The sequence below is a fragment of the Kogia breviceps genome, chromosome 2, assembly GCF_026419965.1.
Source record: "Kogia breviceps isolate mKogBre1 chromosome 2, mKogBre1 haplotype 1, whole genome shotgun sequence".
NCBI lineage: Eukaryota > Metazoa > Chordata > Mammalia > Artiodactyla > Physeteridae > Kogia > Kogia breviceps.
Genome location: NC_081311.1, coordinates 79,961,913 through 79,989,351, shown reverse-complemented (window position 1 = coordinate 79,989,351; position 27,439 = coordinate 79,961,913). Strand labels below are relative to the sequence as shown.

Here is a 27,439-nt window from a genome sequence, read left to right as displayed (position 1 = left end):
GCCTGCCGATGCAGGAGACACGGGTTCGTGCCCTGGTCCGGGAAGATCCCACATGCCGCGGAGCAACTAGGCCCATGAGCTATGGCCGCTAGGCCTGTGCGTCCGGAGCCTGTGCTCCGCAACGGGAGAGGCCACAACAGTGAGAGGCCCGCATGAGCTGAAGGCACTGGAAGTACACAAAGCAGGCAGAAACTGGAGGAAAACAATACCAAGGAGATGAGAAAGACACTGGGTATGCTTCCCCCACTTTTTTTTTTTTTAATGGTTCTTTGTCTGAGGCATACCTCAGGGGGCAACTAAAATTCTGAAATAAAAACTGCAGTCTTTCTGTTTGCAAATCAGAAGACAGGGTGGAGACAAACACATCAGCTAACAAGTGAGGAAGAAAACCCCAGAAAGGAAAGGGTCACAGACAGAATCCTCAATTCTTCCCATAAATTCTGTCCTAATCTGTGGCTGACTCACGAAGTACATATTCAAAGCAGAATCCAAGCAGCCCATCTAAGTCCAAAAGAATAGACTAGAGATTTCATTTCAGCTGCTGCTCACTACAAGGAAGACAGAGTTTAGAGTCTGTGCCCAGCTAATTTAACTGACTGCTAAAAGAAACAAACAAAAAAATCAATACTCCTCAAAGAATATAATAGGATCCAGAGATCCTATAATGAATTATTCACAATATCTAGGATATAATCCAAAGTTACTCAATGTAAGATAAAACAGGAAAATGTTACCATGTGCAAGAGAAACACTGATAATCAATGAAGACAGGCCAAGATGACTCCAATTTAGAATAGCAGACATAGGATTTTAAAACTCTTATTACAAGTAAGGTAAAGCCCACAGAGAAAATATGCTCAAAATGAATTTAGAAAAATAGTAAATTTTAGAGAAATATAAATTACAAAAGAGAATTAAATGGAAATTCTAGAACTAGAGAGTACAATATCTAAAAAAAAAAATTCACTGGCTAGGCTTAACAGATTTGATATGACAGAAGAGTCAATAAATTTGAATACTGATTAACAGAAATTATCAAATTTGAAAAAGAGAGAAAAAACTGAAAAAAAAAAAAAAAAAACACAAACCAGTTTTGTGATCTGCGGGACAGTACCAAAAGGTCTAACATACATGTAACTGGAATCCCAGAATGAGTAGAGAGAAATGGGGCTGGGAAAAATTTTTTGAAGAAATAAGGGTCGAAAGTTTCCCAAACTTGGTAAAAGACATAAATTTATGGATTGAAAAACTTGGCAAACCTTGAGCAGAACAAAGAAAAACCACACCAAGGTACAACACAGAGAAACTGCTTAAAACCAAATACATACAAAGAGAAAAATCTTAAAATTAGCCAGGAAAAAAACAAAACAAAACAAAACCCATATTACATATATCGTACATGGAAACAATATGAAGGAAGGTTGACTTCTCACCAGAAAAAATGGAGGCCAGAAAACACTGGAATGACATCTTCAAAATATTGAAAAGGAAAAAAAGTCAACCCAGAATTTCAATATCCAGAAAACATCCCACAAAAATAAAGGAGGGGAAGAAAAAAAGGCAAATTAAAAACATTTTCAGAAAAATGAAAACTAAGCAAAATCATCACCAGTCAACCTGCACTATAAAAATTGGTAAAGGATTTGATTTGGGCTAAAGGAGACATTCAGGAGGAATGAAGAGCACAAGAAACAGTAAGTAAGTGGGCAAATATAAAAGGCTTTGTCCTCTAAATTACTTTAATACAGTTAGCTGTTTAAAGCAAAAATTGTAACACTGTGTTGTGAGGTTTATAGCACATATAGATATAAGGCATATGACAACAAGAGCAAAGAAGACAGGGGATGGTAAATGGAATTATATAGTGGCAAGGTTCTTATATTTTACATGAAGGGGTACAATGTTAACTTAAAGAAGACTGAAAAGTTCAGGATATATATCGTAATTCTTATGTCAACCAAGCTCCCACAAAATAATAGTACAAAGAGCTGTAGCTAAAAGAACAACAGAAAAATTACAATGGAATTGTAAAAAATACTCTATTAACCCAAAAGCAGGCAGGAAACGGAGGAAAATAGAAACAAATTTAAAAAGTAGAACAGAAAACAAATAGCAAAATGAAAAACTGAAATCCAACCACTTTAATAAATGCATTAAATACAAATGGCATAACCCTCCATGTAAAAAGCAGAGACTACCAGACTGGATAAAAAGGAAGACCCAACTACATGCCACGCGCAAGAAATACAATTTCCAGCAATATATAAAGAATAATATGTTGTGATCAAGAGGAATAGGAAATTGATTTAACACCGCAAAGTTACTAAGTGTAATTCATCACAGTAACAGAATAAAGGAGGAAAAACCCTGGAAACATTCCAGATGCCCATCAACAGAACACATAAACATCATATATTGTTGGAATACAACTTCACAATTAAAAGAAGGAAAAGGAAAAATTAACTGATACACACAATGACATGGATGAGTTTCAAAACCATTATGTTGGGTGAAAGAAGCCTTACACAGGCGAGTGCTTAGTATATGATTCTATTTATACATGAAATCCTACAACAGGCAAAACTAGTCCATGTAAAAAAAAAAAAATAGAACAGTGGTTGCCTCTAGGTAATGGGGTAGGGTAGTAGGAGTTTGGATTACACAGTTTGGTTTGGTTTACACAGTTTAAAAAACTGAATGCACCTTACACTCTGTAAATTTTTTTAAACCATAAACAAATATTAAAGTCTAGTTAATTATATGCACACTAAAATGTTTAGGGTTGAAGGGTACTGATGCCCGTAAGTTAATCTAAAATACATTTTTTGAAAAAGATAGATCAATGAATGACTATAGATGTCATAAAGCAAATACAGCAAAATATTGTAGAATTTAGGTGGTGGATATACAGGTGCTCATTGTATAATTCTTTCAAGATTTCTGCAGTTTAAAACCCAGGGACAGATCTTTCCACATACAATTCCTTGCTACACTCCTTCAGATACACTCTGTGAACAAATTAGGTTTTCTCAAATATCAGAAACAGTAAACCCCAGCTGTTTTAAACTTTTATTCCCTCTACATCTACACCCTTATTACAAAAAAGATTTAAAGCAGCTGTTAGCCTGTATTATGGTGATAGACTTTTAGGGTTGGAAGAAAGAGGCAATAAGACTTGCTCATACCTATAAGTCCCAAACTTTAAATATTCGTTATCAACTTTTGAAATTCCTTAGGATTTAGGGGATTTTAGGTTGGATATTTCTAATCTGGTCCAACTCCTCCTTTCCTAGGTATAACACATTCATTCATTGGAATTCTCTCCTCAAACCAGCATGTAATACATTACACTATATAATGTGTCTAATCAGTAAGGGAAGAAAGGTGGAAGTCTCCCAACCTACTCATTGCCATGAGGAAAAGCTGATGATTTTGAAAGAGAAAAGTGGGGAAAAGCATGTACGAAGCAGTGCATACCTCCTGTTCTGCTTGATAAAGCTTGACGGTGATGTTCCTCTGGAAACCCACATCACTGGCATCATAAAACACCCCGAGGCTGGTAATAACGATTGGATAGAGAACTCGGAAGCTCACGCTGACAACCCAGTCCTCAGAGAGCCCTGATGAAGTATCTTCCAAAAGACTGAACGCCTCAATTTCCTGATTCAAAACTAAGGAAGTAATGAGAAAAGGAGTTTCCATAATCAAACGAAAACCACCTTTTATTTTACTAATATGAAGTGGGCTTGATAGCAAAATCTAGATAATTATATGTTATATAATTCTTTCACAAATGACAATAAATTTTTAAAGTGCTTCATAAATATGGCTGCTTCCAGAAAAAAAAAACTCATTTTGAAATTTAAGAATGAACTTTCAACCCCATCTAAGTAAAATATTTAATTATAAGAACTACTTTAATAAACTTTTTTATATACGTGTGTGTCTGTATGTATAAACACTACAGGGGAATATCAAATTTAAAGGCATCTATTAGGAAAAGTTGGATAAATGGGGATAATAAAAACAGTACTAACTGCCGTCATAAATAATGAGTAAATTTAGTCTTGCTCTGTGCACATTCCAAAAATCCTATGTCTTGTTGAGCAATTTTTGTGATGTCGGGCAATTATCACAGTACAAAAGTAACTGAAATCAGTTCAAATAACACTGAAGAACTCTTTATAGCCCTATACAGTACTGATAAAAGATAAGCATAGCACTTTCTCCTAACTTAAAAAAAAAAAAGACAAGCACATCAAACACAGTAAGCATTCCTGACCACCTACTATGTGCCATCTCCCATCATATTTAATCTTTACAACTACTCTATGTGGTTGTGACATTATCTCCAGTTTACAGATTAAGAAAATGAGGCCCAGAGATGCATCTGATTAAGGTCACAGAAAGTGGCAGAGCCAGGAATCAAACCCAGATTTACTGACTTCGAATTCAGTGCTTTTTCTATCCCCCCAGAGCTGTCTAATCAAAGCCAAAAACAGCCCTTTTTGGAAAATTTTCTCAATTACCAAAAATGAATCAGGATAGATAATATGGAGCAGCTAATATGGCTGAGAATATCAGTGTCACCTTGAGAAATAACATAAAAACTTATTTTAAAAGATTATTCTATCATAGTTCTTTGTATTTTTTAGAGCTGTGGTTTTCCAACTTTACAGATCACACAACCCAATCAGTTAAAAATATTTGTACACAAATTAATGTCATATTTATGTACAAAATATACACATATTAACGTCAGTTAATATATTCAATATTAATAAAGATTACATTTTATTTTCAGATAAAAAGAAATCCTGTTTTCTTCCCATACTCCAGCAGATCATTAGGATCCCTACTTTAGAGTTCCTAGAACGCTATTTTACACTTTAGTAGATGCTCAATAAAATGTGACTAAATGGAATTGATGGCTCCTTCCCAATTACACACATGAGCAGGAGGGAAAAAAGGAGTATACAGATTTTGTCATGGGCTGGGGCAAGTACTGGCCGGAGAGTCTAGACTCCAAATATAGTGGATAATAACAGAAGGTTTTCTCTTTAATATACTCAATAAACAGGATATCCAAAGTGAAGCATGTCCCTTAAAGGCAGTAGGTTAAAGCATATTATAACACAACTATTTTCTATCTAAAACAAATGTACCTCGAACTGCAAGCTACCTGGACACAAGATAGCCTGCTGCTTTGATAATGCTATTAATCAAACTTCTATACAACCAAGAGTATCATGATGATTAATGTTCACGGCGACCTTAAGGTATTTAAATAAATCTAAATGCCATTTAAATTACCAAAGATATAAAATTAGGTTCAATGGTAATTTAGTTATACCTATTTTTTAAAATTGGTAACCTAGGTATTTTATATATGAAAATTTTCTATTAGTGAAAAACTCCACTCCTTTACTATTAATGAATAATAGCACTTAAAATAGTAAAAGTCTGGTTAATCTAAAGGTAAGGTTTCTTAAAATTTGGTTTGGCTTGGTTTTGGATTTCAAACATAATTTGTTCTAGGTTACTCTTACATCATCAGTGATACAATATTTTATTAGGTTCATGGTCCCTTTGGGACCCCAGTGAAAGCTAAAGCAACCTCTCCCCAGAAAAAAACAATCATACAAAAAATTTTGCTTACACTGTTAAATAAATTCATAGACATCCTAAGTAAGAAACCTCTGCTTTACAATGCAGACCTGAAAATATGGTCCAATTTATTTAAAAAGCTGATTGCAACCCAATTTTATAAAAAGGTAGGTCCTTTAAAAATAACAATATTAAATACTGAACATGTCCCAGGAACTATTCTAAATATTTCATATGTATCAACGTATTTCATCCTCAAGTCAGTCCCTATGAGGTAAGTACTTTTTACCCCCAGTTTACGGATGACGAAACTGAGGCACAGAGTAATAAATAACGGTGCAAAGGTCATACAACTAGAAAATGACACAGCCTAGATTTAAAGCCAGGAGGCCTGACTCCAGAACCCACGCTCTTAACCATTACACTACTGCTGCCTACAAAGGCAAGGTGCACATAATTATAGAGGTGTGACAAATCTTAAAACACCTGACATCATAATCAGTACATTTAAGATTTTGGAAAGTTTCATCTCCCTTAGAACCACAGCTGAACATAATGGGAAATGCTAATAAATATATACAGGTATAGAGTTATCAACTTTCTAAAACTGGTTCCCTGGTAACACGGAGAACCTAATTAGGATCACCTTTCTTCATCCTCATCAGAACTACCACACATTTTTAACTGTAAGGAATAAAAAAATATTACTTGTATTTTCAATTTTTTTTTTTTTTTTTTTTTTTTTTTACTATTTGTTTCTTTTGCAGAAGCTTAGGCAATAATTCTTAGAGAAAGCTGAGTCAATATTTGTATCAAGGCTATTATAAATCAGCAGGCTGGGGCTTCCCTGGTGGCGCAGTGGTTGAGAATCCGCCTGCCGTTGCAGGGGTCACGGGTTCGTGCCCTGGTCCGGGAAGATCCCACATGCCGCGGAGCAACTAAGCCCGTGAGCCATGGCCGCTAGGCCTGCGCGTCCGGAGCCTGTGCTCCGCAACGGGAGAGGCCACAGCAGTGAGAGGCCCGCATACCACACAAAAATAAATAAATAAATAAATAAATAAATAAAATAAAATAAATCAGCAGGCTGGTAAAATCAGCAGTTTTCAAGTTTAAACTTCAGTAACTCAGGATTTGTCTATGCTTAAGGAATTTCCAGATGCGTTTGAATCATACTGAAAAATAAACTCTCCTGGATCCTAAAATTACATATTTATCTATGAAGAATCTTCACAGATGCCCAGAGTGGTTAGTCTGTCAGGAAGGATGAAAGCTACATTTTGAGGCAAGTTTGATTTTAGTCCGCTAAAAGCAGACCATGGTACTGTTCAGCTCAACAACTCTTCCTCGACATCAAACTTGTGCAGTAATCCCCCCTCCCCAACCTGCCATCTGTGGTTTTGCTTTTCAGTTACCCACAGTTAACTGTGGTCCAAAAATACTAAATGGAAAATTCCAGAAATAATTCTTAAGTTTTAAACCGCATGCTGTCCTGAGCAGCATGATGAGATTTCATGCCGTCCACCTCTGTCCTGCCTGGGATGTGACCCACCCCTTGTCCAGCACATCCCACCCGTGAGTCACTTAGCACCGACCCTCGAGGCATCACAGTGCTTGTGTTCACGTCACCCTAATTTTACTTAAGTAAGGCCCCAAAGCGCCAAGAGCGGTGATGCTGGCAATTCGGATATGCTAAAGAGAAGCCATGAAGTGTTCCTTCAAGTGAACGGGTAAAAGTTCTCCATTTAATAAGGACAAAAAAAAAAATAATATGCTGAGATTAATAAGATCTACCGCAAGAATATTCTATCTGTGAAATTGTAAACAAGGAAAAAGAAATTTGTGCTAATTTTGCTGTCACACTTCAGACGGCCAAAGTTATGACTACGTGCTGGGAAAGTGCTTAGTTAAATGGAAAAGGCATTAAATTTGTACAATAAGATATTTTGAGAGAGAGAGACCATATTCACATAAATTTTATTATAGTATGTTGTTTTAATTGTCCTATCTTACTATTACTTACTGTTATTAATCTCTTACTGTGCCTAATTTATAAATTAAACTTTATCATTGGTATGTATGAACAGGAAAAAACACAGTATGCACAGGGCTTGGTTCTAGCAGGATTTCAGGCATCCACGGGGGGTCTTGGAACTTCCCTTACCCACAGGGTAAGGGAAGACCAGTGTATACAACAGTCGGAAGGCTGAGGAAAAAGAAGACTTACCTGGATTCGTGATGTTGAGTAGTTTGCAGGAATAAGGATCTTCCCTGTCTTCCACAGGCACCTCACAGCCATGAGCACCTATTATGAACTTCACAAGCACACTGAGAGATGTGTTGGCATTAACATCAGTTACTGATCTTCACCTTGCACATGCACGTTTCCTCATGCCCATCTCAGAGCTTTTACTTTGAGACACAAGTATTTATTAGGATTAATACTAACTTAATTCTTCTAGTCTAGCAAAAAGGGGGAACAGGCAAACTAGGAGCTGCTGACTACCAAGTGACTTATGTGTAAGCCCTCTACTGCAGGACTACATTAAAGCAAGCGTGAGTACGTTCGGCCTCACCACCTCACCACCAGCAAATGCTCATGCAAACTATGGTAAAGTCAACTTCTCATGCCCACACCTAAAAACACATCTACACCTGAATCTCCTTCACTCGCTTTCTTCTATTTCACAAAGTGTTCCTTTTGCTTGAGTAGTCTTTCTATCCCAGAAGAGGACCTCTCCTCTCATAGACCTTGCTTCACTAGCCACCTGTAACCCATGGCTCCTTCCCTACACATTACAAATACGATGAAGTCTGACATTAATTTCTATCCACCTACCATCCGTCCTTGTCCCCATCATTTCCTTTACAGTGAAGTCCTACAAAGGAACATCTAAAATTGCAGCCTCTGGTTTCTCATTTCCCACTCATTTTATAAAACAGAAATTTCAGCTTCAGTACCCACCACTTCCACCGAGATGTCTACCACCAATACAACTAGCAATCTGCTGTTCAGTCAACAGACACTCTTCAACCCTTCCCTACTTGGTTTCTCTGGGGCTCGACAATGCAGGTCACCTTAGAAAGCTCTCTTCTTTCTCCACGTGGCCTTGCTCAGTGGTTCCCTGGCTCTTCCTGCCCAGCTCATCCATTAGAGTGGTATCTCCCCAGGGCTTTGCCCTGGGATCGCTTCTCACTTGACTCACTCTTTCCACTTGCTCTCCCTGGACAAATTATATCCCCAAGGATTCAACCAGCCTGGGAATGATTCCTGAATTAGCATCTCTAGTTTAGACCCAACTTCTAAGGAAAAGATCCATGAATTCATTATATGTCTTCACCTAGACGGCCCACAGACAGCTGTGTGCTACAGCCTGCTCCTACTGGGTCATGAAGGACAACTGCAAAATTTTCAAGAATTTTGTGAGCTGGTTATTAAGCACAGCTTTTATTAAAAATTAAATTTATAAACTTACAATTAAATACATTATATTAAAAAAAGGAAATAAATGCTCAAATTCATCATTTCTTACTTATTTCTCTGTCATCTGAGGTTATATGTATCCATTGTATCTGTACGGTGGGGATATTATAATGGTATGCCACTCACTGCCTATCTTCCCCAACTCTGTGTTCACAGATGTCACATTAGTTGCTCAAAACTGGCCATGGTGGGAACACTTACAGCATGGAAACTGGCAAGCACTACAAATAAGGGTTTGATTTATTGTTCTGTTGATTGTCTAGACTTAAAGTGATGGAGAAAATGTTAGTATTGCACATCAAACTTAAAAATGTGACATGTTTGTGGCCATTCCATTGTGAATAGTACAAAAAATTAAGGAAATACTCTTCCATTGTTCAAAACCTATCATCTGATTCAGCAAAGAAGTCACTTCATTGACTAAGAGTAGAGTTCTGTCACATACCTTAGTTGTCACTTTAGTCTTAATCTTTAAAGGAAATATTCGTGCCAGAACTACACTCTCGTCAACCGCAGCCACAGGTTGGTTATATATACAGAAATCTGGCAAACAATGACGCATTCTGAGAATCAATATGAAAGTTATAATAGAGAGCATTCTATACCTATTATCTGTCAGTTATGTGCTCCAGTCTTTATAGCAATAAAATTTATAATAAACATACACATACATTTATAAGCATGCTTTTCTTCAGAGAGCCAGTGAATAAACATTTACCAGCACAGGTACCTGCAGATACCTCAAACTCAACAAATCACAACTTGGCTCCTTCCCCAAGAAACCTGATCTTCTCATCTAGTATCAATACATTTTGTCTTGATTGATGATTTCATTATTCTCCAAGTTAGAAAGCTAGCAACCATCCTAGAGTCCTCTTCCTCGTTCTACATTCAATTACCTTATTTCCTTAAAAGGTCACCACTTTAGACAAGGACTGCTAAGGGGCTGAGCTAAATAGGTCTCACTGGCCCCCTGAACTCTCAACACGTTGTTCTGCACAATCTGGTCACTGCCTACCTCTAACAGTTTTAACAGTTATAAGCCCTCCCTTCTTTCCTTTTTATATGATAATCTCTCTCTCTCTGCCTCTCTTTCCTTCCCTAAGTGCTCTCTCACACTCACCCACAAACACATATACTCCCTACCCCATAATCTCTGCACTCCAGCTACACAGAACTGTATGGAATTTCCCAAACACTCCAAGCTATTTTGTATCTATTTAATTCATAGCACATATAACATTTTATTACACTATTACATCTATTTCCTTCTACTAAACTCCAAGCCCCCATAAAGACTCAGGCTATACGGTATTTATCTATGTATTCTACTATACATAGTATACTACCTGTATACAGAGGATACTTAATAAATACTTGTGAAATTGACAACTTACAGCTTCACTACAAAGACTTTTAATTAAATAGCGTCCTAGAAATGTATGGGGAGTCTGGCTCCCTCAGTGAAATGCAAGACCTGAAAGTAAGCCATAACCACAGAAATGCAAATGGTTTCTTTTATGAACGGCCAATTAAGGCAGAATACCTTTAATAAACAACTAGCATTTAGAATAAAAGTATAAACAGAAATGAATAAATGTGTTAAATTATTGCAGATATTTACCAAATTTGGTTTTTTAAGCTATCTTCAATAGTTTTACTAGATCCACAAAATTACTCTGCCCCAGGAAGAAGTTTCTGGCTAATATCTATTTTTATATAGGTATCCCATCATTTTCATAAAACAAATCAACAAGCTTACTAAATTTAAAGTAAGAATGTTATGATAACAAATAAATTACTGGTGAATGCCTGAATGTTAATTCTACTCGTTATATTTAGCTCTGAGTCATTCCCTCAATAGTTCTTGAGTGTCTTACTCTGTGCCAAGTTAGGTTCAAGGTGCTGGAAATACATCAATGAAAAAAGCTGAAGCCCCTATGATCATAAAACAGTCCAGTGAGGAAAGACAACTTATAAATATACAATATAATAAACATGCTAGTTGGTGATATGTTTTATAAAGAAAAATAAAGTCAAGTAAGGGAAGACAGAGTTGGAATAGTGCTATGGTATCTAAACAGAGACCTGAAGAAAGTGAGGAAGTGAGCCATGAGGACATGCAGTGGAGGAATGGTACAGGCAGGGGAACAGCAAGTGCAAAGGCCCTGAGGCAGGAGCACATTTAGGGTACTGAAGCACAGTGAGGTGGCCAGGGCAGGGAAGTAGATGTAGATAAGGTCAAAGACCTTATCACTCTGAGCAAGAAGAGAAGTCAGTTGAGGAGTATGAACAGAAAACTGACATAATTTGACTAACTTTAAAAGGATCACTCTGGCTACTGTATGGAATATAAAACACAAGGGATCAAAGGTGGAAGCAGGAAATTCAGATACAGAGGCTTCTGCAATAATCTAGGTGAGGGGTAATGGTGGTCTACACCAGGATGGTGGTTCTGATGGCTGTGGTAAAGGTGTTGAGAAGTTGGATTCTGGATACAATGTAAGGTAGCACCGAGAAGATATGCTAATGGATCCGATGTGGCATATGAGACAAAGAAGGATCAAGAGAACACTGTGCTGGTAAATTGTAAAAACCTCCTATCTTCCCGATGCCTCAACATCCCCCAAAACAGGCTGGAGCATCCCGCCCAGATGGCCAGGGGCACTCGGGTGACAAGGCTGGTCCCTGCCACAAGTTCCCCTTCTTGCCCTCCCCTGACAGTGAGCTCGTGACATTCAAACCCAGCAATGAAATCTCTCATGCCTTCTGCTTGTACACTCCACCCTGACCCCAAGTAGAGACACCTGCCTCCGGGCCTCACTCTCTCTCGGCTCCCCGCCTGCTTCGGTGAGCCCGCTCCTTGGACCCTCTTCCCACCTGGCCCCCTGTGTGGTGTGCTGGGCCTCCGTCTCTAGGACCTGTGAGTATGACAGATCCTTTCACTTCTGATGCCTCTCCCAGTGTAATTCCCATTGCCGTGCTGGAGTGACCCTTACAGACCCCACAAGGGGGACTCACTCCTCCACTCACAGCTCAGACACCAAAGTTTTCATCTGAGCAACTGGAAGAGATGGGTCATTACTTTCTGAGATGGGAAAGGCTAGATGAAGTGCAGGTTTTCAAGGTGGTTCTGATGGTAGTGATGACTCCGAGGCCTTTTTTTCACTCGCTGAGTAATAGGTTCTATTATCATTGTGATCCTGAACTAGAGAAACCTGTCTTGAAAAGGAATGAAAGCTGCTATGAGTAAGATAGGAAATCTATAAATGTTCACTACTGTTGACAAGAAAATTCACAATTGTGATTCCCTCGTATAGCTACTCAGTCACAAGCGTGCCAGCTGAATGCAATCCTGAGGGCCTTCTCTGCTTATCAGTGACTTTGCATAAGCAGAGAAGAATCGTCACATAACTAGAAGTCCAAACTTCCATGCTTCGCTTCCACTAGTCCCTCACTATATAATCTTCAGAGGCTGCTTTCCCTGAGAAGACTAAGGCCTTGGGTTCCTAACCAACAACCGAGCCATCTAATGTCAACATGTGGCGTGCTACCGAAGCTCAGGCCTGGAAGGGTGGTCGGGAAAAAGAGTACACGGCAAACTATGCAAACCGCAGATCGCACACAACCAAATGATACAGAACTGAAAAAAATTAAGTATATCTCTTTTGGCTTAAAATCTTGGATAAATTTACTTTGGGGGCTCAACTATGTGGAGGAAAAGCAAAATGAAACAGTCATTTCTCTGAGGAAAAGAGGTCACATATCTGAATTAACATCTCTGACTCTCCAAGAAGAGATTTTTTCAGAACAGTTATTCAATATGTCATGCAAGGTGTGAACTCAAGAAACCTACCGTTGGGGCTTCCCTGGTGGCACAGCAGTTAAGAATCTGCCTGCCAAATGCACGGGACATGGGTTCGAGCCCTGGTCCGAGAAGATCCCACACGCCGCAGAGCAACTAAGCCAGTGCGTCACAACTACTGAGCCTGCGTGCCACAACTACTGAGCCCATGAGCTGCAACTACGGAAGCCTGCACACCTGGAGCCCATACTCCGCAACAAGAGAAGCCACCGCAATGAGAAGCCCGTGCACCGCAACGAAGAGTAGCCCTCGCTCGCCGCAACTGGAGAAAGCCCATGTGCAGCAATGAAGACCCAATACAGCCAAAAAAAAGAAACATACCGTTGACTTAATGCTGGGTGTTGTACTAAATGCTTCAGCCAGGTGCTTCTTATCACATTGCGAAGTTCATGGTTATTGCGGGCTGAGAGCACACCAACTACCACATCATAATGACTAGATTTCCACTGCGGAAGAAAGGCCAACCGATCTAGAAATAAGCAACAGTAAATTAGAAATGTCATTTCTCAATTACAGTTAAGTTCAATATGTAACATAAAAATGTTTATTACAAGATAATATAAATATATGTTCATATTTGCAGAAAATACAAATAAATACAAAGAATAAAAAACCTAAAGCACTCATAAAACTCACCATCCAGAGATAACCACTACTAACATTTTGGTGCAGAGTCTTTTTGCTTCCACACCTATGTATGTATTCGTGCTCACCCATATATATATGTAAATTCTTCAAAACAAGTAAGATGTTTCTGATAAGAATCATTTTGGAAGGTCAATGTGTCTTAAACCATACAATAGTAGGCAGTAAGTGTCAATTATAAAATACTGGCTTTTTATTTTAGCTATAAAAGTTATTTAACTCCTTGAGCCTCAGTTTCCTTAAGTAGAAATGGGTGTAATAATACTTCTCGTAGAGTTTTAAACATTAAATGATATAATGTGTATAAAGGTTCTGGTTTGGTAGCAGGCAAAGAGTGGGCATCCAATGGCAACTAACAACAACAACAACAAATGTGTTTGTCGAAGGTGAAGGCCTACGTGAACATTAGTTACTAAGTTTGGGAGATGAATCGGAAGGACTACCATGCTGGAAAGAATCAGAACTCTTATTCACGCCAATAAATTCTACAGCCAGCAAATATTTATCACTTGAATAGTGCAAAGGATGAAGGAGGGGAAACGTTTCTAGTTAAAAAAAAAATCAAGGGACAAGTCATTTTTTTACTATCATATTTAATGGACAGGATTACATTTTAAAAATGTCCTTAGAGGGAGTTCCTCGGTGGCCCAGTGGTCAGAATTCCAGGCTTTCACTGCTGTGGCCCTGGTTTAATCCCTGGTCAGGGAACCAAGATCCCACAAGACGCACACCATCCCCACCCCAAAAAACTGTCCTTACAGAAAGACAGAGGGAAAGATACTTTGTCCCTGTTTTTCATCACCAGTTTCAAAGCTTGAGAGCTACAAGCTAATATACAGCTCTCATTAGGGATCCCATTTCATCTCTTACTCCAGCCGTGGAAACTGATCCCACAATGTTTACAAAAATAAATTACTGCAGGCCAGAGCTTTACTGTATTAAATGAAATGTTTTTATATGCCATAGAATCTAGGTATTCAAAAGACAACGAAGACATGTTGATATTTCTTCAAGGGAGAATAATTTAAATGCTTATGTAAAATTGGCAATGACAACCTAGTCCCTCCCCCTACTTTTTCACAGAGAAATATTAGCAGTAAGTACATTTTATAGACAGGAGTGAGGAAAATGCAGTAACCAGACATACCTGACGTTGATTCTACAGCCAACATGCTGCACAGCCATCAGTAAGAAGCTACTTAAATCCCTGTGCCTCAGTTTCCTAATCAGAGAAAGCTGATACCGAAAACAGTCTTTAGATACTCTATTTCATCTGTTCTAAAATGTCTTCTCAAAAGATTAAAAAGCTTTAAAAGATTAGAAGAGCAAAAACTGTATGCATCCCAAATGCCTCATTTATCTGACTTCATGAGAAAATGCACAAAAGTAAAATTTCAAAATAACTGAAACATCCCTTTAAATGCCAAACATCACTACCTTATTTTTGACGGGTAATCAAAAGAAATCTTTTAGAGATGGATTATATGAAACATCATTTAACCTTTCCTTAATGACAAAATCTTGGTAAAATTTTTCTCAAATTTCTCTCTTTATCATTAATTCTAGTCGCAGGTTAAGTTCAAATTCTTACCTTTCACCTGGACCTACAAGGCTATCCTAATAGTTCCTTCCAGACTCCTCCACGAGATTTTTCTAAAAATAAATAAATAAATAGGCACGAGGATGACCACGTGGTATGCGAAAACCTTATGGATTATCGCTGAAAAGTACTTTTTGATCTTATTCCACCTCTCTCTGCCACTGCCAATCCTCTCTGCTTCTCATCCACATCTTAGCTGCCTCTACTGAACTGTGTTACTTTTTACATGCACTTCTCTTTTTATTGCAGAAGAGAAGTACATGGCAGATTCTGGCCTTTTAGAGAACTTCTACTTCCAGAAATACTGAAAAATAGGTTTTTAAAGCCTCGACCAAAAAACTGTTAGAACTAATAAACAAATTCAGTAAAGTTACAGGATACACAATCAATATACAAAAATCAGCTGTATTTCTACACAGTAATAAACTATCAGAAAGAGAAAGAAAACTCCCAATTTCAATCACATCAAAAAGAATAAATACCTAGGAATAAATTTAACCGAGGAGGTAAAAGACCTGTACACTGAAAAGTATAACACATTGATGAAATAAATTGAAGAATACAGAAACAAAAGATATTCCATGCTTGCTGATCAGAAGAATTAATATTGTTAAAATGTCCATACTAGCTAAAGCAAGCTACAGATACAGTGCAATCTCTATCAAAATTCCAACGGCATTTTTCAGAAATAGAAAAAAAAATCCTAAAATTTGTAAGGAACCACAAAGACCTCAAAAAGCCAAAGCAATCTAGAGAAAGAAGAACAAAGCTGGAAACACCATGCTTCCTGGTTTCAAACCATATTCTGAAGCTACAGTACTGGCATTAAAACAGACACATAGATCAACGGAACAGAATAGAGATCCCAGAAATAAACCCACGCGTATATATGGTCAATCCATTTACAACAAAGGAGCCAAGAATATACAGTGGGGAAAGGACAATCTCTTAAATAAATGACGTTGGGAAAACTGGACAGCCACGTGCAAAAGCATGAAACTGAACCACTAACTTATGCCATATACAAAAATCAACTGCAAATGGATTAAAAACTTGAATGTAAGACCTGACACCATAAAACTCCTATGAGAAAACACAGGCAGAAAGTTCCTTGACATTGGTCTCGGCAATAATTTTTTTACATTTGACACTGAAAGCAAAGGCAACAAAAGCAAAAATAAGTAAGTGAGACTACATCAAACTAAAAAGCTTCTGCACAGCAAAGGAAACCATCAACAAAATGAAAAGGCAGCCTACCAAATAGCAGAAGATATTTACAAATCATATATCTGATTAATATCCAAGATATATAAAGAACTCATACAACCCAATACCAAAAAACAAAGAATCCCATTTAAAATTGGGCAGAGGATCTGAATAGACATTTTTCCAAAGAAGACATGCAGACTGCCGTCAGGTACATGAAAAGGTACTCAAAATCACTAATCATCAGGGAAATGCAAATCAAAACAACTATGAAACATCACCACACCTCTTAGAATGCCTATTATGAAAACGATAAGAAATAACAAGCGTTGGCGAGAAGGTGGAGAAAAGGCAACCCTCATACACTGTTGGTGTGAAAGTAAATTGATGCAGCCACTAAAAAATGAAAAACAGTATGGAGGTTCTTCAAAAAATTAAAAATAGAACTACCATATGATCCAGCAAAACCACTTCTGGGTATTGACCTGAAGGAAATGAAAACATTCACTAGAAAAGACATATGAATGGGGATGATATGCATGATAGTGAACATGGGGATGTTCGTTGCAGCACTATTTACAACAGCCAAGACATGGCAGTAACCTAAGTGTCCACTGATGGATGAATGAATACAGAAAATGTGTTCTTTACACACAATGGAATATTATTCGGCCATAAAAAGAAGGAAATCTTGCCATTTGCAACCACATGGATAGACCCTGAGGGCATTACGCTAAGCGAAATAAGTCGGACAAAGACAGGCTGATACCATGTGAACTCATTCATATGTAGAATCTAAAACAAACAAAACACCAAACTCATAAATACAGAAGACAGAGTGGTGTTTGCCACAGGCTGGGTGGGGTCAAAAGGTACAAACTTCCAGTTATAAAATAAATAAGTCATGGGGATGTAATGTACGGCACAGCACGGTGACAAAGAGTTAACAATACGGTACTGCAGGGAATTCCCTGGCGGTCCCGTGGTTAGGATTCTGGGCTTTCCCTGCTGTGGCCTGAGTTCAGTCCCTGTCTGGGGAACTGAGATCCCGCAAGCCACACGGCATGACCCCCCCACCAAAAAAAAAAAAAAAAAAAAAAAAACCTGTACTGTATTTAAATGTTGCTAAAGAGAGTGGGTCTTAAAAATTCTTATCACAGGAAAAAAAATTTGTAACTGTGTGTGGTGACAGATGTTAACTATACATACTGTGGTGATCATTAGAGAATATAAACATGTATCAAATCATTATGCTACACACCTGAAACTAATGTAATTTGTCAATTATATCTCAATTTGTAAAAATACTGGTTTCTTCTGCCACATACCATCAATGTAAATCAGTCCAACAGACCTGTGAGTAGTGTGTCACACAGTATAAAACTCAAAGTGAGGAGTTCCCTGGTGGTCTAGTGGTTAGGATTTGCCGCTTTCACTGCTGTGGTCCAGGTTTGATCCCTGGTTGGGGAACCGTGATCCTGCAAGCCACATGGCACAGCCAAGATTAAACAAACCAACCAACCAACAAACAAAAACCCCTCAAAGTGGATGCTGTGTAAGAATGCTACCCAGCTTTCCAGTTCCCCCCCTACACTTCCATCATCCTCTGCTCAATGTTGCAAGTACAGGGTACCTAGTTTGATTCTGGTGTTTGAAAACAGGAAACAAAAACAAAAAACTAAGAAGTGAACATGAGACAAAGAATAAAGATAATTCACAGAAAAAGAAATGCAAATAGCCAACAAACCTATAAAAAATGGTTCAACTTCACTAGAAGTCAAGTTTGAATTACAGCAATAATAAGACATCAGTTTTCTCCTACATTCAAACTGACAAATATTTTCTTAAATGATAATACCCAAATGACTGATGTTTTGATAGAGGTAGATATTTCAAGGAAATGGCTACTCTCCTATGCTGCTAATAGGAATGTAAATTGGTATAGTATTCTGCAGGAAATTTTGCCAATATACATCAAATACCTCAGAATTGTGTAACTTTTGTCCTTGGCTAAGAATATAGGCTAAGGAAATAATCAGTGATGCACTAAAAGATCTCTGTTCATCACAGTGTCATTTCTTAATAGTGAAAAACTGCAAAATACATGAATGCACAAATAAGGCATCAGTTACATAAATTATGGTGTATCTATATGCTAGAATACTATACAGACATTAAAATTGTTTTAAACATTTCATTAAATGCTTCTCCACATCTTATTAAGATAAGCAGGCTATAAAAACTATGTACATACTATTTGGTTCCATTTATATAAAGTACAAAGCAAGCAAATCTCTTGCCACTAAAGATCAGGACCATGGGTACCACTCCTGGCAGTGATAAGAAGGGAGCATAAAGGAAGCTTCTAAGGTGTTGGTAGTTTTCCTGTTTTTAATTTGGGTGCTGATTAGCCGGGTGATTCAGTTTGTGAAACTATATCAAGCTCACATTTACGTGCACTTTTCTGAATGTACATTATATATCAAAAAAATTTTTTTAATACTAAATAATTCCCCTGACCATGTTTTATATGTATTGATACATTCAGAAATTGCCCAGTATAGATCATTTTTCTTTCCTTTTTAAAAAATAATTTCAGGGCTTCCCTGGTGGCGCAGTGGTTGAGAATCCGCCTGCCGATGCAGGAGACACGGGTTCGTGCCCTGGTCCGGGAAGATCCCACATGCCGCGGAGCAACTAAGCCCGTGAGCCATGGCCGCTGAGCCTGTGTGTCCGGAGCCTGCGCTCCGCAACGGGAGAGGCCACAACAGTGAGAGGCCCGCATACCGCAAAAAATAATAATAATAATAATTTCAAAATTTTTCTATAAAAAACGTGTTTTACTTTTATAAGAAAAAACTGTAAATCATGGAATGTGAACAATCTATAGGTGACAAACTCATTCATACTTGCCCAGTTTTCTCCTCTTGATTCATTCCTTCAAGTAACTGAGCACCTCCTATGTTCACTGCTTTAGATGGCAAATATATAGCAATAAACAAATCTTCATACTGTCAAGGATAATTAAAACCCCATACAAGCTGCCTGAAGGCAATGACCATTTCTCTTCTTTAATATGTAGTATATGCTGAGAGTCTGGCAACCTGCTAGACTCTGCGCTGAAAGTGGACATCCAAAAGTTTGTCAAAGACTCCAAAACTGACTGCTCAAAATAAGCCCAAAGATTCTTAAAAATTAGACTAAAATTTCCACTCTCATGTGCATGTCTCACGACACCAACCACAAACAGGCAGGAATCTTGAAAATGAAGAAAACATGCAAGTTCACCACATATCTACTGATAAGGACAATCATTATACACACTACCAGCGTGCTCTCACCAATCAGATACCTCCCCAAACACCTCACTAGCAAGGACATCAGCCACCTCCACACTACCATTACTCTCTAAAATTCAGAGTGCTCATGAGGAATCAGGCACTGTTCTGGGTGTTTTATTAACTGAATCTTCACAATAACCCCGTGAGGTCATCATTTTATAAATAAGGAAACTGAAGCACAGAGATCAGATTAGCATACAGCAATCATTTTGGACGAGGAAGCCCTAGGCGAAACTGCAAAGCAAGCTCAATTTGCCTTTGACCTCTGCTTGCCCCATGTCTGTTTCCATTTAACAAACTGCGAGCACCTTGACAGCAGAGACTAAATACCTACTGCTCTAAGCATTTGTTGAATGGATCCGTTTCTTTCCTTTCTCTTTGGTTTCCTTCTTTCAAAATATCCTAGAAAGAGAAGCCTCTTTTGGTACATCATTTTTCTAAATTAACTGTTAAATAATTCCTGCTAAGGCATAACCCCAAACCAATACGTTATCATTGAGATATCCTGTATCTTTATTCCCTAGCCCAAATGGCTGTCTCCGCCTCCATTTTCCTCTCCTCACCCCCTAGTTGTGCTCGATTTCACAACAGGAGATCTGCTGGCTCTTCACCAGCTGTTCTCCCTGACTGGGTTTCACCTGTTCAAGGTGAGCACTTCATTCATGCATTCAGGTTCCGGCCCAACTGTGACCTCTTTAGAGCGGCCTCCCCTGACCTCTCTATTGATTTATTTATAAATTTATTTATTTTTGGCTCCGTTGGGTCTTTGTTGCTGTGCGCGGGCTTTCTCCAGCTGCAGCAAGGGGGGCTACTCTTTCGTTGCGGTGCACAGGCTTCTCATTGCAGTGGCTTCTCTTGTTGCGGAGCTCGGGCTCTAGGTGTGTGGGCTCAGTAGCTGTGGCTCGCGGGCTCCAGACCGTCAGGCTCAGTAGTTGTGGCGCACAGGCTTAGTTTCTCCGTGGCATGTGGGATCTTCCCGGACCAGGGCTCAAACCTGTGTCCCATGGACTGGCAGGTGGATTCTTAACCACTGCGCCACCAGGGAAGCCCCTGACCTCTCTATTTAAAACAGCAGCACATCATTCTCTATCCTCTTACACTGCTTTATTTTTGTCACCAGACTTATCACTCTCCCCTATGATATTTAATAATTATTTTCTTACGTCCTGCCTTCCCTTCTGAACTGTAAACTGCATGAGGGCAGGGGCTTTATCTTGATTACTGCTGTAATCTCACACCTACAACAGGAGGTGGCACAGAGTAGGCTCTCAAATATTTGTAAAATCAACTGCAAGTCAGAGGGCCTTTTTTAACATTCAGGGGAGGTAAATCTCCCTTTAGAAAAATACTGCCACGACTTAATGAGACTGAAGACAGACAAAGAGGCAGGAGAGAAAAGAGAACAAAAACAAAATTTAAAATGTAAATTCAAGGGAAGAATACTTAACAAAGTCTTGGGTTTTTTCTCTCACTCTAGGCTTAAGGGATAAGGGATAAAATGTAAAAATACTCCAATTTTTTTGGTTTGAACTGGTGCCAACACAATGAGAAAATAATTTGTAGGAAATTTTAGCAATCAAGATGCTTCTATTGTTTTTAGTTTTGAAAGTACCAAAAGTGCAAAACGAAAGTTAGGACTCTGCAAGGTTTCACTTAGATTAAATACTCTATTTAATTTATTATTTGACTAGATGCACAATATCCATCTAAAGTCAAAGTTAATTTACACAACTATTACTGATCTCCTCACCGATAGCCCTGACCTTTCCAAGGTCTACTTCCTAGTTTCCTTAATCTAGCCTGGTCTCACAGGACAGCAGATAAGGTATCACTGAAACACTAAGGGAGAGGGAAAAACTTATCTCAAAAAGAAAAAACATTTTTTTACAAAGTTACTTTTAATACTTTTAGGTGAGCCTCACAGGAATACCTCTGAGTATACCTCTGGGTAACCCCACAGGTTACCTCTGAGAAGAGGTAACCCCCTCACCTCCAGGAGTGGCCCAGGGGAAGACTGGCTACCTGAGGGGAAGGAAGCACAAAAGAGACCCAGTGCAGACTCAGGTAAAGGGAATGTCACTGGGGCTGGGAGCTGTGAGCACTACAGGAGAAAATGTGAGCACAGTGGAACTGGCTCCAGGCACACAGGCAAAGGGCAAGAGGGTTGGACATGAAGCCACAAAGCTTCCAGAACTGGAACAAATAATTTTAAAATGTGTATGGAAACACAAAAGACCCCAAATAGACAAAACAATCTTGAGAAAGAAGAACAGAGCTGGAGGAATCAGGCCCCCTGACCTTAGACTATACTACAAAGCTACAGTAATCGAAATGGTATGGTACTGGCACAAAAATAGACACATACATCAATGGAACAGAACAGAGAGCCCAGAAATAAACCCACACACTTATGGTCCATTAATCTATGACAAAGGAAGAAAGGACAGACAATGGGGAAAAGAGAGTCTCTTCAATAAGTGCTGCTGGGAAAACTTCACTGCTACATGTAAAAGAATAAAATTAGAACATCCTCTAACACCATATACAAAAATACACTCAAAATGGATTAAAGACGTAAATGGTAAATGTAAGACTGGATACTATAAAACTCCTTGAGGAAAACATTGGCAGAACACTCTGACACAAATCGCAGCAATATGTTTTTGGATCCATCTCCTAAGATAAAGGAAATAAAAGCAGAAATAAACAAACGGGACCTAATTAAACTTAAAAGCTTTTGCACAGCAAAGGAAACCATTGATAGAAACAGGAAGACAACCTGCCAAATGGGAGATGATATTTGCAAATGATATGACTGATGAGTGATTAACATCCAACATATATAAACAGCTCATACAACTCAACATCAGAAAAACAAACAACCCGATTAAAAAATGAGCAGAAGAAATGAACACTTTTCCAAAGAGAAAATGCATATGGCCAACAGGCACATGAAAAGATGCTCAACATCCCTAGTCATCAGTGAAATGCAAATCAAAACCACAATGAGACAGTCACCTCACACCTGTCAGAATGGCTATCATCAAAAAGAACACAGGTACTGGGGAGGATGTGGAGAAAAGGGAACCCTTGTACACTGTTGGTAAGAATGTAAACTGGTGCAGTCACTGTGGAAAACAGTATGGAGATTCCTCAAAAAAACTACCATATGGCCCAGCAATTCCACTCCTGGGTATAAAATTAAAAAAAAAAAAAAAAAACACTAATTCAAAAAGATGCATGCACCCTAATGTTCACAGCAGCATTATTTACAATTACCAAGATATGGAAACAACCTAAGTGTCCATCAGCAGATGAATGGATAAGGAACATGTGAGATATATATATATATATATATATATATATATATATATATATATATATATGATGAAATACTACTCAGCCTTAAAAAAAGAAGCTTTGCCATTTGCAGCAACACGGATGGATTTGGAGGGCATTATGGTAAGTGAAATAAGTCAGAGAAAGACAAATCCTGCATGATATCACTTACATGTGGAATCTAAAAGATATAACAAACCAGTGAATATAACAAAAAAGCAGCAGGCTCACAGATGTAGAGAAAATATTAGTGGGTACCAGTGGAGGGCGGAGAGGCAATACAGGGGTGGAGGAGTGAGAGGGACAAACTACTGGGTGTAAGATAGGTTCAAGGATGTGTTGTACAACACAGGGAACAGAGCCAATATTTTGTAATAACTGTAAATGGAAAGTAACCTTTTAAAATTGTATAAAAACATAAAAAATAAATTTAAAAAAACTAAGAAATTGTCAGGGAGGCCTACTAGAGGCCTACTAAGTTTTCAGCTTGAACATACGGTTTTCACTTGTTTATGGACCCTAAAAGATATTTAGGTCATAAATATCCTAAGTATGCTCTACAAGTAAATTCCAGTAGAGCTCACTCATACAGAAAAGAAACTTGTAAAATGCAAAACCCAACAGGTGTTACAGAGCACTATATATCTATAGCACTCTTTCCTCAGCTCCATTTACAAAACCCTAAAAAACGAAACAGACAAAAAAAATCCTAACCTGTTAAATGCCCAGTAACACTGCACTTTCATTAAATCATTTAAATAGTATCTTAATTCCATTCACGTCACACAAACAGCCTTTTCAAAGAACTTGTGGCTTCTTTAATAGAAAAGGATTTTAAGAGACGGTTACCAGAATAAAGAACTCCAATTATAACAGTGAGATTGCTTTGAGGATTGCCAAATTAGTTTCTGTACTTTCTACTTCTAAGTTAAGGCACAGAGCCATCTCAGAATTGCAAATATTCAACTCTAATTCTTTAAAATATTGCATAAGAAAACAACTGTCTTTGAGGAGAAGTGGTAAGAAAATAACTCCCAACTGTAGTTAAAAACAAAAAACGACTATTACCTCATCTTTAAAACAGCCTTCTAGGCTTCTTTACATGTCCTAGGGCAAGCCCTTAAAAAAGAAGACAAGAAAAAAAGGGAAACCTGAAGACGTCTTCAGAGCGGTGGAATTCATTAACAACAACAGAAAACCCCCTGGGCTGTGGGCACAGCATTCTATTTCTCAGGCTGTGAAGTGAACATGAACAAAGGTTTCTTTCCCACGAGAGAATAACTTTTAAAGCAAACGGGGAAAACCATTAAAGAACTTGATATTTTCGTGTATATTTCATTCGCAGGCTTTTGCAAACCAAGTTCCCAGGAACAACTCCACTCGCAGCCATGCCTCGATTTGTTCAACTGACTTACATCACAGTTTTCAAAGGACACAAAGTACAGTATACTCTCAAAGCAAAGTTATTCCTTAAAAGCAAACCCAGCCACCTTTTAAAACACGCACAAACGTGATCCATGGCCCGAAGACCTCAAAAGTCTTGACCGAATAAGACAAACACCTGGGGAAGAAGAAAGCAACCTGGTAGCCCGACCCCGGGCGTGAGCAGCTGCCGCTTGGGGCTGAAGGACACGCGAGGCTTTGCTCCCCGGGCAGGCGCCGGGCAACTCGGGCAAGGCCCGGGGACAGCCCGGAGGGCTTGAAGTCGCGGGCACCTGCTTTGTGACCATTAAGAAACGCGGGGAGGTGAGAAGCGGCCGAGACGCGAAACGAGAAAAGCGCCCTCAAGTTTGCCCGATATTAACGCCTCGAGGATGAAAAGGGCCGTTTGTTTCATCGGCGGACCGTCGTGTCGCGACGCCCCCCGCCCGGGACTCCCGGCGGAGCTCCGCGAAGGAAGCCGCCGGGAGGCTCGGAGCCGGCCTCCCCCACCACTCGCGGCCGCCCGCCCCGCCCCGCCCGGCCCCAGGACCTCACCTGCCCGGCCGGCCCCCGAGGCGCGGGCGGGCGGCGGGGAGCGCAGCCGCAGCCAGAGGTGCAGCGCGGCCCCGAGCACACACGGGCACAGCAGCACCAGCCAGTTTCGCATTGGCCGCCCCCGCCTGCTCCACCTCGCACCCCCGCCACGCTCCGGGCTCTCCCGCGTCCCGGGAGAGAACCTGCAAGTAGGGAGGCCGAGTGCCGGCGGCCGACTCCCGCGCTACGACTCCGGGGACGCCCGCCCTCGCGCCCGACGCCGTCCAGGTTCCTCTCGGCTTCGGGCCCCGCGCCTCAGCTTCTTCACACCACCACCAGCAGCAGCAGCTCAGCGGGGCGGAGCCCCGCCCCCTCCGCTTGGCCTCCCCCCGGCCCCGCCCATCTTTTCCCTCGCTCGCCCCGCCCCCTTCCCTCGCGTCCCCTCCCGCTCTCGTCGGCCAGCCGGGAGCTGAAGTCCCGCCCTGGGATCAAGCCGGGAGTGCCCCAGTGATCCAGTGACTGGAAAACCACATTTCCCATAACCCCACGCACTCGCCTCCGTCACTCGGCGGTTGCGGAGGCAGAGCGCGAGGCCCCACACAGAGCATGCGCAACCCTTTTCGACGTCTACCGCCCCCCGGCGGCCGAAGGGAGGTAGTGCCGGGCGACCCCGCGCTTCGGGGCCGCCCCCACCCGGGAGGGAAACACAGCTGAGGTGGAAGGTGCTGATTGCCCAAGATTGAAAGGGAGATCTAAGGGAAGGCTTTTTAAAATCACGCAGGAGCTTCCTTATGCCGAATGCTAGCCTTGTGTGGGAGATGGGATCTTGCGGACGCCGGAGATCGGGGCGAGGCAACCCAGTTGCCTTCGGCTGTGAATCATCGAGTATTAGTTCTGGTGCAGTGTGTACCCGGCTCTTTGCCCGGTCCTGTCCTCTAGGAACTCAGGATGAGTAAGACCGCGCCCAGGGGATCAAGCTGTGGAGTACGACAGCGAGGGTAAAATTTCACGTGCCCTGGTGTCCAACTAGCGGTGGAAAGTTGCGAGTAGAACGAGGCGCACGCACACCTGCTACAGGCCGAGAGGACGCGGGCTCCGAAGCACCTGTGGGCAGGACCCCTGCAGCGCTCCTTAAGGATAAAGTACTGCCCACTGGCCCGAGGACTTGACCCCTCGGACCCGCCTGCGGTCAAACGCACGAGTGCCCTGGTTGAGGCCGTGTGGGTGAAGGGGCGAGACCGTCAAGGTACCGATGTTAAGACGGAGGAGAGAGGGAAGATGAGCGCCTGGCTTGTGGCGTTCCGTTTATTTGTTTTTTAAGTTTTCCCAAATTGTGGAAACAGAAGTTAACTATATTGTTGGGGAAAGTCTTGGTTGAAAGCCACAGAAAATCCACTTCAAACAGGATTAAGGAACAAAGGATAATTGATTAAAGTCACTGAACAGTCCAGGAGGAGACGTCTTAGGCACTGTCAGTACCGTAGTCTCCTTGAGTGGCAATTTAATTTCAGCAGAAATTAAAATTACTTTTTATTTGATTGTTTTGTAATATGGCCTCTATTATATTTAATTTTAAAATTTCTTATAATAGTTGTATAAAAGCTATAAGCCTAAAGAGTTTTTACTGTATGTTTGTACTGTTCAAGTAAAATAATAAAAATAATTTAAATATGGGGTCAGAAGTAATTTTTTCCCTTTAAAGGGATTTGTATATTCATTATCTATTGCTACCTAACAAATTACTCCCAAACTCTTAAAACGGCAATAATCATTTATTATGTCTCACAATTTCTGTGGGCCAGGAATTGGAGAGCTAAATTTTTGTTCACAGTCTCCCATAAAGTTGCAGGCAGATGTCAGCTGGGGCTGTGGTCATCTGAAGTCTTGACTGGTGCTGGAGAATCCACTTCCTAGGTGGCTCACTTCCATGGCTGGCAAGTTGGTACTGCCTTTCCGCCTCTTTAAGTTCCTTTCTAAGTCGGTCTCTCCAGTGAGCCGCTTAATTATTTTTTTAAATATTTATTATATATTTATTTTGGCTGCAGTATGCAGGTCTTAGCTGCAGCATGTGGGATCTTTAGTTGTGGCATTCAGGCTTCTTAGTTGCAGCATGTAAACTCTGAGACGCAGCATGCATGAAGGATCTAGTTCCCCGACCAGGGATCGAACTCAGGCCCCCTTGCATTGGGAGCTCAGAGTCCTACCCACTGGATCACTAGGGAAGTCCCTGCAATGAGCTGCTTTAGAGTCCCCACACCATGGCGACTTGCTTCCCCAAGAGACGGTTGGAGATGGTGCAATGCCTTTTATGATGAGTGCTTGGAAGACACACACTGTCACTTCTGCAGTCAACACAGACCAGCCCTGGTTCACTGTGGGAGGGACCACAGAAGGTTGTG

The 27,439-nt window shown here is 40.2% G+C and overlaps 1 protein-coding gene across 4 annotated transcripts in view; it reads right to left on the bottom strand.

Annotated features, from left to right (window-relative positions):
• B3GALNT2 (beta-1,3-N-acetylgalactosaminyltransferase 2) overlaps positions 1–25,443 on the bottom strand; it is a 52,905-nt gene extending 27,462 nt beyond the window's left edge. For 2 of the 4 annotated variants that reach the window (XM_067025684.1, XM_059054622.2), the window contains exons 1-4: positions 25,062–25,443; positions 13,275–13,422; positions 7,832–7,932; positions 3,478–3,671 (exon numbers count right to left, since the gene is read on the bottom strand). In XM_067025684.1, the coding sequence (XP_066881785.1) occupies positions 3,478–3,671; positions 7,832–7,932; positions 13,275–13,422; positions 25,062–25,173 (555 nt within the window). In that variant the 5' untranslated portion in view covers positions 25,174–25,443. The remainder of the gene's footprint in view (positions 1–3,477; positions 3,672–7,831; positions 7,933–13,274; positions 13,423–25,061) is intronic. The other 2 variants (XM_067025685.1, XM_059054624.2) reach the window with 1 other exon arrangement.
• Between the last annotated feature and the right edge of the window lie 1,996 nt (positions 25,444–27,439).